Genomic DNA, 13,650 nt, shown 5'->3' with positions numbered 1-13,650 from the left:
TCAGTTAAACATGATACCTGCTGTTTAGACATGACACCTGTCAGTTAAACATGACACCTGCCAGTGAAACATGACACCTGCTAGTTAAACATGACACCTGCTGTTTAGACATGACACCTGTCAGTTAAACATAACACCTTTCAGTTAAACATGACACCTGCTGTTTAGACATGACACCTGTCAGTTAAACATGACACCTGCCAGTGAAACATGACACCTGCTAGTTAAACATGACACCTGCTGTTTAGACATGACACCTGTCAGTTAAACATGACACCTGCCAGTGAAACATGACACCTGTCAGTTAAACATGACACCTGCTGTTTAGACATGACACCTGTCAGTTAAACATGACACCTGCCAGTGAAACATGACACCTGCTAGTTGAACATGACACCTGCCAGTGAAACATGACACCTGTCAGTTAAACATGACACCTGCTGTTTAGACATGACACCTGTCAGTTAAACATGACACCTGCCAATGAAACATGACACCTGCTAGTTAAACATGACACCTGCTGTTTAGAAATGACACCTGTCAGTTAAACATGACACCTGTAAATTAAACATGACACCCCCTGGAATAAATGGACAGTTGCATGTTTAAGAAGTTACATTAGGAAGAGATGCTGCTGTCATTGTGTCTCATGTGTCTGTCTCTCTGTCTGTCCGTCCATCTGTCTCTCTGTCTGTCTTTCTGTCTCCTTGCAGCTCGATGCCATCTCTACAGTGAGGACTACAAGAAGATGCCTCCACCAAAACCCAAAAGGAATCCAAACACTCAGCTCAGCACCTCCTTCGATGAATCTTATATTCATAACCATGGCAACAAAAAGTCTTCCTTGCGATGGGACAAATCTTCGTCCCAGACTCAGAGTCCGGCCTCGAGAGACACAGACGACGAGGAACCCGTCTACATCGAGATGGTGGGAAACATCCTGCGGGAACTGAAAGGTCAGGAAGCTGTGGAGGATGAGCAGAGCGAGTCGGTGTATGAGGAGATGAAATACCCAATGTTGGAGGACTTCCTGCAGGACGCTCACTCCGCCATCATGGATCCTGAAGCCTGGGCATCCCGCGGCTCTCTCTGTGACATCCCACCACCTTTCCCCAACCTCCTGACTCACCGTCCACCACTGCTCGTCTTTCCCCCTGCCCCTGCTCAGTGCTCTCCCAACTCTGACGAGTCCCCCCTCACCCCTTTAGACGTCACCCGACTGCCCATGATTGATAACGTCTCCTACAGCAAGTCAGGTGGTGTGGAGCATTCACAGAGCTCCACCCACCACCGCAAGGAGCGAGACCGAGACAGAGACCGAGACCGAGATCGGGACCGGAACCGGGACCGGGATCTGCCCTCCACCCACACCATCACATCCTCTGGCCGTTCATCAGCTCCACCTCTCCCCTCCAACCTCTACAAGTCCTCTGGCTCCACCCACAGTGGTCATGGTTACCCTCGCAGCCAATCAGCATGTCCGTCTCCAGTCAGCATGGGTCGCTCTCTGACTCCTCTGAGCCTTAAGAGACCGCCACCATACGATGCTCTGATGGCAGGAGGAAGTATGCCTCGTTCATCCTCTTCCTCCTCTTCATCCTCACAGAGGGCTGGCGAGGGCGGGGCAAAACTAAGTAACTCCTCCTCCACCCACGGCTCCATGCAAAATGTTTCGATGAGATCACAGACTCCCACCAGCCCACTGGATGAACTCAACAACCTGTTTACCTCAAGTAGACAGGTGACGAAGAAAGGATCAGGAGGCAGGAAGAGCCGAGGGAGTGAAGGTAAGACCGGCACCAGTACTGTACCAGTCCTGCACCAGTACTCCATCTGTTCCACAGTACCACAACAGTACTCCATCCTTATTAAATCAATTTTACATCAGGCAGACAGGTGATGAAGAATGGATCAGAAGGCAGGAGGGGCAGTTTAATTCAATCCACTAACTACAGGCTGGTCCAAGAAAACCCTGAGCCAGCCCTAACTATAAGAGGCAGTCCTAACTGTAAGGAACCCCCTAACCCCAAACCCTAACACTAACCTTTTTTTTTAATTATTATTGTAAAAGCCAGTCCTAACTATGAGAGCCAGCCCTAACTATTAAAGTCAGCCCTAACTATAAGAGCCAGCCCTAACTATAAGAGACAGTCCTGACTATAAGAGTCAGTCCTAACTATCAGAGCCAGTCCTAACTATAAAAGTCAGTCTTAACCATAAGAGCCCGCAGTAACTATAAGAGTCAGTCCTAACTATAAGATCCTGCCGTAACTATAAGAGCCAGTCCTAACTATAAAACTCAGTCTTGACCATAACAGCCACTCCTAACTATAAGAGCCAGTCCTAACTATAAGAGCCAGTCCTGACTATCAGAGCCAGTCCTAACTATAAGAGTCAGCCGTAATTATGAGTCAGTCCTAATTATAAGAGTCAGTCCTAACTATAAGAGCCAGTCCTAACCATAAGAGCCTGCCGTAACTATAAGAGTCAGTCCTAACTATAAGAGCCTGCCGTAACTATAAGAGCCAGTCCTAACTATAAAACTCAGTCTTGACCATAACAGCCAGTCTTAACTATAAGAGCCAGCCCTAACTATAAGAGCCACTCCTAACTATAAGAGCCAGCCCTAACTATCAGAGCCAGTCCTAACTATAAGAACCAGTCCTAACTATGAGTCTGTCCTAACTTTAAGAGTCAGCCGTAACTATAAGAGTCAGCCGTAACTATAAGAGTCAGCTCTTACTATAAGAGTCAGTCCTATCTATAAGAGCCAACCGTTACTATAAGAACCAGTCCTAACTATAAAAGGCAGTCCTGACTATAAGAGTCAGTCCTAACTGTAAGAGCCAGCCCTAACTATAAGACTCAGCCCTAACTATAAGAGTCAGTCCTAACTATAAGACTCAGCTCTAACTATAAGAGTCAGTCCTAACTGTAAGAGCCAGCCCTAACTATAAGACTCAGCTCTAACTATAAAAGTCAGCCCTAACTATAAGACTCAGCTCTAACTATAAGAGCCAGCCCTAACTATAAGAGTCAGTCCTAACTATAAGAGCCAGTCCTAACTATAAGAGCCAGCCCCAACTTTAAGAGTCAGTCTTGACTCAAACTGATGAGTCCAGCACTCAAATACTTAAGGTCGGTCCAAACAGAGCGAACAGACGCAGACAGGAAGATGACAAAATTGAAAGATAAAACCAAGGTTAAGTCATGAACCATAGAGACCTTTGATGTGAGGTAGAACCAAGAACAGGGAGAACAATTCAATTCAGTCAATTTTTTTTATAAAGCCCAATATCACAAATAACAATTTGCCTCAGAGGCTTTACAGCATACGACATCCCTCTGTTTTTTGGAACCTCACAGCGGTACAGCAGCGAACAGGGGGAGTTTATATGTACAGGGTTCACAGGAGGTAAAATCAAGAGCAGGTGAGTAACGAGCTCAGGTGAGAGTCATCAGGAGAGAAATGACAGGCCATTTTAGTCTTTAAAAATAAAACAGGAACTACAGTATGCACAGAGAATAGGATATCAAACTCTCCTGCCAACAGGTTGGACTGATAAATCAGGTTCTCTGTGACTTCCTCCCTGCATTTTGTCACTTCCTGCGGCAGCCTCAAACACGTTCTAAGAGAAAAGTTCACTTTGGTTCAAATGTTGTGAGGAAGAACCTGGAGAGTTCTTTAGGTTTGTCTTCTTCCTGTTTCTCACCAGTTCTCATACGTTCTTTATTATTTAAAGTTATATTTTTCTTTTCTCAAATTTGCTTTGGTTCTGCTGCTTCTCTGAATTTGAGGGTTTTATTGATATCTGCATTGTGTTGGACATATAAATCCTCTGAAACCTCTGAGGAAACAAGGCAGGTGGTTTTATTGTTTCATCATGTCTGTGTCTGTCCCCTGTCTCTGTTTCCTGTCTCTGTGTCTATCTCTGTCTCTGTCTCTGTAGGAGACTCCAGGTCTCTGCCCAGACATGGCAGTAAAGACAGAGACGGACAGTCCAGTCCAGGATCCAGCAGGATGGGAAGATCGTCTGTCAGTCCGACTATGATGCTGTCTGGAGGAGGAGGAGGAGGAGGAGGAGGAGGAGGTGACTCAGGCAGTTACAACATGAACTTTAAATCGAATAGTTTATAATTTAGTTTTACAGAGTGGTCTCACTGATGTCCCTCATACAATCTGAAGATTTTAACATTTTGATATAAATATTTTTGTCTGCAGAATCAAAGTCAGTGTGTAAACTAGGCCGTTCAGCCTCAACATCAGGAGTTCCTTCTCCAGGTGGAACGCCACAACGCCATCAGCATGAACCACATCACCCCGCCCTCAGCCAGGTACCACACCTGTAAAACTGTCTGTCTGTCTGTCTGTTACCTGTCTGTCTGCCAGAGGACGAACATCAGTCTAATTAAAACAATAAAATAAACACAGACTTTATATTTTCACGCAGGATTCACCGTCACTGAACGACAGAACGTAAAACGCTTTACAGACGGACAGAAGCTTCGATCCATCAGCTGACTCACATCTGAACTGTAAACATGAAAACTAGTAAACAATTCAACATGTAAACAAAGTGTTTTCTTTGTTCAAAGGATCAGTGGCTTAGTTTTGTGTAAAATATTTCAACTAAATGTTTTTTGTATTGAAAATGAATCTGTAAATATGAACTGTAAAGCTTTAATAATCAGACAAAGTTTCGTTACTAACATTAACCTAACATGTAATTAGCTTCACACTAACATTAACCTAACATGTAATTAGCTCTATGCTAACATCAACCTAACATGTAATTAGCTCTATGCTAACATTAACCTAACATGTAATTAGCTTTATGCTAACATTGAACTCACACTGGAGCACTTTATTAATTTGAATTTCTTTTAAAATGTATTTTTTTACATGTCTTTACACTGATACAAACTCTAATCTCACCTTATTCTAACCCAACCCACCCCATACTAACTCCACCTACCATCATAAAGACGCACCCCTCTATGCCATGTAGAGAGAATTCATTCATATTCTGATGTCCTTCATTGTTTGTTGTTTGTTATTTGTTGTTCTACCTTGTAAAGGTGCAGTGTGTAATTCTGGACATTGATCATTAAGACTCATTCACAGGTCGTCTGTTACCGACGCTTTGAGGTACGGTCCGACTACCAGCGGTCATCTATATCTGTCGACTGCAACTCAACAATCAGCCATCAGAATCACAAACTGCTCCTTCAAAATAAAACCACATATTCGTCTGTTTTTAAATCTTTCGGCTCGAAATGATGATAAATGTTTAAATAAAGTCTGGAACTGTGTGTTTGTTAATAAATGCTTATGAGTCCGACAATAAAATATTTAATGTCATAAAACTTCAGACTCAAACTACAAACTCAAGCTACAGAGTCAAACTACAAACTCAAATTTCACACTCAAACTTCACACACAAATTTCACACTCAAACTTCAGACTCAAACTCAAACATCAGACTCAAACGACAGAGTCAAATTACAAACTCAAATTTCACACTCAAACTACAGACTCAAACTACAAACTCAAACTTCAGACTCAAACGTGATGATTTTTACTTCCTGCTGACGATCTGATTAAAATCTGTATTTACTGTTTTTTAAACCTGTCATCATCATCTGTCAATAAACCAGTGTGACACTGACATCATACTGACAACCTGTCTGTCTGTCTGTCTGTCTGTCTGTACCTGTCTGTCTGTCTATCTGTCTGTCTGTCTGTCTGTACCGTTCTGTCTGTCTGTCTGTCTGTCTGTACCTGTCTGTCTGTCTATCTGTCTGTCTGTCTGTCTGTACCTGTCTGTCTGTCTATCTTTCTGTCTGTCTGTCTACCTTTTGAGACTTTAGAGCCTTTAATGGCAGTAAGCCCCGCCCACCTGAGATGAAGTCACATGACATACTGACAGTCCTCGGCATCCAATCACTAGACAATAAATAACATCAACACATATTTCAAACATCATGAACTTGTGTAAATTAACACGTTCATATATTCATATTAACAAGTTTCAGTGTCAGAAAAACGTGAATCTTTTTGTTAATAACTTTAATTTTTTACTGTTCACAACAGAAAATCTGATTAAATGAAAATTTAATTTACAAACTGATCAATGAAAAGACACAAAACAAACATTCAGAGACTTCATATGACAACAAAGTCACGATCAGCCACTGCGAGCAGTGGTGATCAGTGATCAATAACTGATCAGTAAGTGATCAATAACAAATCAATAAGTGATCGATAAGTGACGAGTAAGGACGTGTTGCTGTTGCAGATGCCGTGGCTGTGCGGAGACGCCACCATGATGGAGATGATAGAGAAGAAGAGGATTCTGTGTCGTGAGATCAAAGCTCGCCAGCGGCCCGAGAAGAATCTGTGTAAACAGGACAGCATGCCCATCCTGCCCAGCTGGAGGAGGAAGCAGCCGCCGCCATACTCTGCCCCGCCCACTTCCTCTGGCGCCGGACAGACCAGCACCACCGTGTTCTGGGACACTGCCATCTGAACCACAGAGAGACATGATGATGATGATGATGATGATGATGATGATGATGATGATGGTGGTGATGATGATGATGATGATGATGATGATGATGATGATGATGATGATGATGATGGTGGTGATGATCATGATGATGATGATGATGGTGGTGATGATCTTGATGATGATGATGCTGATGGTGATGATGATGATGATGATGATGGTGATGGTGATGAAGATGGTGCTGATGGTGATGATGATAATGATGATGATGATGGTGATGATGATAATGATGATGATGATGGTGATGATGATGATGATGATGATGATGATGACCATGATGATGATGATGATGACCATGATGATGATGATGGTGATAATCATTATGATGATGATGATGATGATGATGATAATGAGGTGTCCGCACAGGTGGCCGAACACGTACAGGTGGTCATACAGGTGTTTATGCAGGTGTCCGCACAGCTGTCTGTAAAGGTGGCCGAACAGATACATGTGTTCGTATGGATGGCCGAACAGATGTCTGTACAGGTGTCCGTACAGGTGGTCATGATGATGATGATGATGATGATGGTGGTGATGATGATGATGATGATGATGATGATGCTGATGGTGATGATGATGATGATGATGATGGTGCTGATGGTGATGATGGTGATGGTGATGGTGATGATGGTGATGATGATGATGATGACCATGATGATGATGATGGTGATGGTGATAATCATTATGATGATGATGATGATGATGATGATGATGATGATAATGAGGTGTCCGCACAGGTGGCCGAACACGTACAGGTGGTCATACAGGTGTTTATGCAGGTGTCCGCACAGCTGTCTGTACAGGTGGCCGAACAGATACATGTGTTCGTATGGATGGCCGAACAGATGTCTGTACAGGTGTCCGCACAGGTGGCCGAACACGTACAGGTGGTCATACAGGTTGCTGAACAGGTGCGGGTACAGGTGTCTGTACAGGTGGCCTTACAGGTGGCTGAACAGGTACAGGTGGTCATACAGGTGGTTGAACAGGTGTGGGTACAGGTGTCCGTACAGGTGTCCGCACAGGTGGCCGAACAGGTACAGGTACAGGTGTTTGTACAAGTGTCCGAAGAAGTACCTGTGTTCGTACGGATGGCCAAACAGATGTCTGTACAGGTGGCCAAATAGGTACAGGTGCAGGTGTTTATACAGGTGTCCGAACAGATGTCTGTACAGATGGCCAAACAGGTACAGATGCAGGTGTTTATACAGGTATCCGAACAGATGTCTGTACAGGTGGCCGAACAGGTATACGTGTTCGTACGGATGGCTGAACAGATGTCTTTACAGGTGGCTGTACAGGTACAGGTGTCCATACAGGTGGCCGAACAGGTGTCTGTGCAGGTGGCCGAACAGATACAGGTGTCTGCACAGGTGGCCGAACAGGTACAAGTGTCCATACAGGTGTCTGTACAGGTACAGGTGTCCATACAGGTACAGGTGTCCATACAGGTGTCTGTTCAGGTGGCTGAACAGGTACAGGTGTTCGTACAGGTGTCCGTACAAGTACAAGTGTCCATACAGGTGGCCAAACAGGTACAAGTGTCCATACAGGTGTCCATACAGGTACAGTTGTCCATACAGGTGTCTGTACAGGTGTCTGTTCAGGTGGCCGAACAGGTACAGGTGTTCGTACAGGTGTCCGTACAGGTGTCTGTGCAGGTGGCCGAACAGATACAGGTGTCTGTGCAGGTGGCCGAACAGATACAGGTGTCTGCACAGGTGGCCAAACAGGTACAAGTGTCCATACAGGTGTCCGTACAGGTACAGGTGTCCATGCAGTGTCCGTACAGGTGTCTGTACAGGTGTCTGTTCAGGTGGCAGAACAGGTACAGGTGTTCGCACAGGTGTCTGTACAGGTGTCTGTGCAGGTGGCCGTACAGGTTGCCGTACATGTACAGGTTTCCATACAGGTGACCGAACAGGTACAGGCACCTGGTCGTACAGGTGGTCATCAGGTGCCTGTACAGGTGGTCGTCAGGTGGCTGTACAAGTCCGTACAGGTGGTTGTCAGATGGCCATACAGGTGGTTGCAGGTGGCCGTACAGGTGATCATCAGGTGGCTGTACAGGTGATCATCAAGTGGCCGCACAGGTGGTCATCAGGTGGCCATACAGGTGGTCGTCAGGTGGTCGTTGTGTGGCCTTACAGGTGGTTGTCAGGTGGCTGTACAAGTCCGTACAAATGGTTGTCAGGTGGCCATACAGGTGGTCTTCAGGTGGTTGTCAGGTGGTCGTCAGGTGGTGGTCAGGTGTCCATACAGGTGACCGAACAGGTACAGGCACCTGGTCGTACAGGTGGTCGTCAGGTGGTCGTCAGGTGGCCGTACAGGTGGTCGTCAGGTGGCTGTACAAGTCCGTACAGGTGGTTGTCAGATGGCCATACAGGTGGGTGCAGGTGGCCGTACAGGTGATCATCAGGTGGCCATACAGGTGGTCGTCAAGTGGCCGTACAGGTGGTTGTCAGGTGGCCTTACAGGTGGTCGTCAGCTGGTCATCATGTGGCCTTACAGGTGGGGGTCAGGTGGCTGTACAAGTCCGTACAGGTGGTTGTCAGGTGGTGGTCAGGTGGCCGTACAGGTGGTTGTCAGGTGGCCGTACAGGTGGTCTTCAGGTGGTCGTCAGGTGGTCTTCAGGGGGCCGTACAGGTGGTCTTCAGGTGGTCGTACAGGTGGTCTTCAGGTGGTCGTCAGGTGGTCTTCAGGTGGTCGTCAGGTGACCGTACAGGTGGTTGTCAGGTGGTCTTCAGGTGGTCATACAGGTGGTTGTCAGGTGATTGTACCACCTGATGACCACCTGTACACAGGTGGTCGTCAGGTGGCCATACAGGTGGTCGTCAGGTGGCCGTACAGGTGGCCACACAGGTGGTCATCAGGTGGTCTTCAAGTGGTTGTCAGGTGGTCATCAGGTGGCCGTACAGGTGTAGCAGAGCTTTTTTTTTCTTTGTGTTTTTACTGGTTATTTTTGTACCTGACCGCTGTAAAAGATTCAGATGTTTTTTTAAAGTCTGACAGTCGTGTAGCAGAGCACTGTAAAAAGAGAAAAATGTTTATAAACTGTTCTTGATGTGAAAAAAAAGACCAAAATCTGTCGATCAAATGTTTTTATATTTACAAAAAAAAAGAATCTGTAATGCTCATCTGTGTGGAAGAAAAACAGGAAGTGATGTTTTTATTTTTTAAAGAAAAAAAAACTATTTTAAAACAAAAATATTTTGGCACGTTGGTGGTGATTGGATGGTTTCAGCCATCGTTCCATAACACTGACTGGACTCTAATTTAACTACAGTTTAACTTCAGTTAAACTCTAGTTGTTTGATTTCTAAACAGAACAGAAACAGCCAGTGAGGGACAGGATTGGTTTTCAATCCAACTTTAGATAATCAGCTCACTGATCAATAATCAGCTGTGTGATCAATAATCAGCTGTGTGATCCATTACCTGCCTTAATGTGTGAGGGTCACCTGGAGGTAGAGTGTTTTGGGCACGGTGGCTGACAGGTGTCTGCAGACAGAGATGATGTGATGAATGCACTGAATTGATTATAGATGGATGATGAGCTGATTGATTAGCATGATGTCAGAGCATTCTGGGACGTGTTGGTGAATCCTGTGTTTGTGAATCAGCTCGAAGCCACGGCGAGATTAAATGTTTTAATATGAACACACTGAGTTCAGTTTATAAATTATATGTCTGGTTAAATTTTAGACTCTGAAAAATTAATTCTCTCTGAACATTGATCAGTTTATACTGATAAAAGGAGGACCAGGACCAGGACCAGGAGGAACCCAGGGCCCTCTGCACCAGGAGGAACCCAGGGCCAACTGCACCAGGAGGAACCCAGAGCCCTCTGCACCAGGAGGAACCCAGGAGGAACCCAGGGCCCACTGCACCAGGAGAAACCCAGAGCCCTCTGCACCAGGAGGAACCCAGGGCCCTCTGCACCAGGAGGAACCCAGGAGGAACCCAGGGCCCTCTGCACCAGGAGGAACCCAGGAGGAACCCAGAGCCCCCTGCACCAGGATGAACCCAGGGCCCACTGCACCAGGAGGAACCCAGGGCCCTCTGCACCAGGATGAACCCAGGGCCCTCTGCACCAGGAGGAACCCAGGGCCCTCTTCACCAGGAGGAACCCAGGGCCCACTGCACCAGGAGGAACCCAGAGCCCTCTGCACCAGGAGGAACCCAGGAGGAACCCAGGGCCCTCTGCACCAGGAGGAACCTAGGAGGAACCCAGGGCCCACTGCACCAGGAGGAACCCAGAGCCCTCTGCACCAGGAGGAACCCAGAGGCCTCTGCACCAGGAGGAACCCAGGGCCCACTGCACCAGGAGGAACCCAGAGCCCTCTGCACCAGGAGGAACCCAGAGCCCTTCTGCACCAGGAGGAACCCAGAGCCCTCTGCACCAGGAGGAACCCAGAGCCCTCTGCACCAGGAAGAACCCAGGAGGAACCCAGGGCCCACTGCACCAGGAGGAACCCAGAGCCCTCTGCACCAGGAGGAACCCAGAGTCCTCTGCACCAGGAGGAACCCAGAGCCCTTTGCACCTGGATGAACCCAGGGCCCTCTGCACCAGGATGAACCCAGGAGGAACCCAGGGCCCACTGCACCAGGATGAACCCAGGGCCCACTCCACCAGGAGGAACCCAGGGCCCACTGCACCAGGAGGAACCCAGGGCCCACTGCACCAGGAGGAACCCAGAGCCCTCTGCACCAGGAGGAACCCAGGGCCCTCTGCATCAGGAGGAACCCAGGAGGAACCCAGGGCCCACTGCACCAGGAGGAACCCAGCGCCCTCTGCACCAGCGTAAGGTCTGACAGTCATTCTGAGGATTTCATCCTGGTACCTAACAGCTTTCAAGGTACTGTTGGCTATGACATGGAGGTCTGTGTGACCCTCCAAGGATCTGCCTCCCCAGACCATCACTGACCCACCACCAAACCGGTCACCGGACATTTCCTCTGTTTTCTTTCCAGATTCACTCACAGAAAAAAGATGCTAAACTATCGCTGTAGACCATGAGTTGGCCTGCACTCTGGGCCGTGGGCGTTAGGCACTGGCCGTTAGGTGCTGGACGCTGGATGCTGGGTGCTGGGCGTGGGCAGCGCTCCACAGAAGATCAACCCGGCGTCAGTCATTACGAAAGAGTCTTTCTGGCTGCAGGGCATGATGTAATGGAGCAGGAAGTTGTAATCACGCTGTTTGGCCATTATGACAATTGTCTTCAAAGACGTTGTCTTGTCAGGAGTCACTGATGAATGATGGGAAAATGAAGGCGTCCACTGAGTCGTGGAGCGAATAAAACTGAGCTGCGTTCAGCCCCGATGAAATGTATCAGAATGTTTAAAGAGAAAAGGCAGCATGATGAACTTCCTGTGTCTAATTAAAGTCTAAGTCTGATTAAAACTTTGATGATTTTAATTTATTTATTTTATTAAAACACAAACATGATTTAATTTATTTATTTTGCACTGTCCTCTTCAATTTATTTGAAGAGGACAGTGCATATTAATGAACAATCGGTACAAATACATGACGTCATGTAAATATGCCGGATTTAGCTAGAAGCTAATTTCTATCCGTAGTCCTCACATGAAAAGACAGACAGACATACCATAAATAACAGTTAAATCAACAACATATAAAGTGCAACAAATATGATTTTAATTTATTTATTATATGAAAAGACAAATATGATTTAATTTATTTATTATATCAAAACGCAAATATGATTTTATTTTATTTATTATATGAAAAGACAAATATGATTTTAATTTATTTATTATATTAAAACACGAACATGATTTACATTTAATTATTATATTAAAACACAAATATGATTTTAATTTATTTATTGTATTAAAATACAAATATGATTTTAATTTATTTATTATATTAAAACAAATAATATTTAATTTATTATATTAAAACACAAATATGATTTAATTTATTTATTATATTAAAACAGAAGTATGATTTTAATTTATTTATTATATTAAAACACAAATATGATTTTAATTTATCTATTATATTAAAACATGAATATGATTTAATTTATTTATTATATTAAAACACAAATATGATTTATTTATTATGTTAAAATACAAATATGATTTTAATTTATTAATTATATTAAAACACAAATAATATTTAATTTATTATATTAAAAGACAAATATGATTTAATTTATTTATTATATTAAAACATAAATATGATTTAATGTATTTATTATATTAAAATACAAATATGATTTTAATTTATTTATTATATTAAAACACAAATATGATTTTAATTTATTTATTATATTAAAACACAAATATGATTTAATTTATTTATTATATTAAAACAAAAATATGATTTTAATTTATTTATTATATTAAAACACAAATGTGATTTTAATTTATTGTATTAAAACACAAATATGATTTTATTTATTGTATTAAAACACAAATATGATTTTAATTTATTTATTATATTAAAACACAAATATGATTTAAACACAAATATGATTTTAATTTATTTATTATATTAAAACACAAATATGATTTTAATTTATTCATTATATTAAAACGAACATGATTTACATTTATTTATTATATTAAAACACGAACATGATTTACATTTATTTATTATATTAAAACACAAATATGATTTAATTTATTATTATATTAAAACACAAATATGATTTACATTTATTTATTATATTAAAACACAAATATGATTTTAATTTATTTATTATATTAAAACACGAACATGATTTACATTTATTTATTATATTAAAACACAAATATTATTTTAATGTATTTATTATATTAAAACACAAATATGATTTTAATTTATTTATTATATTAAAACACGAACATGATTTACATTTATTTATTATATAAAACACATTATATATTTATTTATTTTTAATATTTCTCTGACAGTGATTTGTCTGCAGAACACCAGACTCAGATTTAGGGTCTGAGATCAGGGGCTGCGTCCGAAAGGCCCACTGGCATACTGCATACTACTACTACGTACTACCACTAGATACTACTCCTCCCTACTACGGTTTCGGACATACTACATACTAATTTG

The 13,650-nt window shown here is 43.3% G+C and overlaps 2 protein-coding genes across 3 annotated transcripts in view; both read left to right on the top strand.

Moving 5' to 3' along the window:
* Positions 1-6,561, top strand: part of nyap2a (neuronal tyrosine-phosphorylated phosphoinositide-3-kinase adaptor 2a) — a 20,509-nt gene extending 13,948 nt beyond the window's left edge. Inside the window, exons 4-7 of the mRNA XM_050060481.1 lie at positions 714-1,787; positions 3,951-4,091; positions 4,223-4,335; positions 6,300-6,561. Coding sequence (XP_049916438.1) covers positions 714-1,787; positions 3,951-4,091; positions 4,223-4,335; positions 6,300-6,530 — 1,559 coding nt within the window. The 3' untranslated portion in view covers positions 6,531-6,561. The remainder of the gene's footprint in view (positions 1-713; positions 1,788-3,950; positions 4,092-4,222; positions 4,336-6,299) is intronic.
* A 511-nt stretch (positions 6,562-7,072) lies between these two features.
* LOC126400074 (uncharacterized) lies at positions 7,073-10,143 on the top strand. Of its 2 annotated transcripts, none has more exons than XR_007570946.1 (2): positions 7,073-9,091; positions 9,125-10,143. XR_007570946.1 is itself a non-coding variant. In XM_050060510.1 (2 exons), the coding sequence occupies exons 1-2, from the start codon at positions 7,074-7,076 to the stop codon at positions 8,979-8,981; spliced, it is 1,752 nt and encodes a 583-aa protein (XP_049916467.1). In that variant the 5' UTR covers position 7,073; the 3' UTR covers positions 8,982-10,143. The 2 variants fall into 2 exon arrangements, 1 of the variants encoding a protein (XP_049916467.1); XM_050060510.1 differs by having other exon boundaries at positions 7,073-8,020; positions 8,177-10,143.
* Positions 10,144-13,650: the final 3,507 nt, after the last annotated feature.

The sequence above is a fragment of the Epinephelus moara genome, chromosome 2 (genome assembly GCF_006386435.1).
Source record: "Epinephelus moara isolate mb chromosome 2, YSFRI_EMoa_1.0, whole genome shotgun sequence".
NCBI lineage: Eukaryota > Metazoa > Chordata > Actinopteri > Perciformes > Serranidae > Epinephelus > Epinephelus moara.
Note: the sequence above shows the minus strand (reverse complement) of the source record. Positions and strands in the feature narration are given on the sequence as shown.

Coding starts and splice junctions, on each gene's coding strand:
- LOC126400074 (XM_050060510.1), top strand. CDS start 7,074: ATGATGATGATGATGATGATGATGGTGGTGATGATGATGATGATGATG. Junction 8,021..8,176: donor AGGTACAGGTGTCCATACAG/GTGTCTGTTCAG, acceptor GTGTCTGTTCAG/GTGGCCGAACAGGTACAGGT.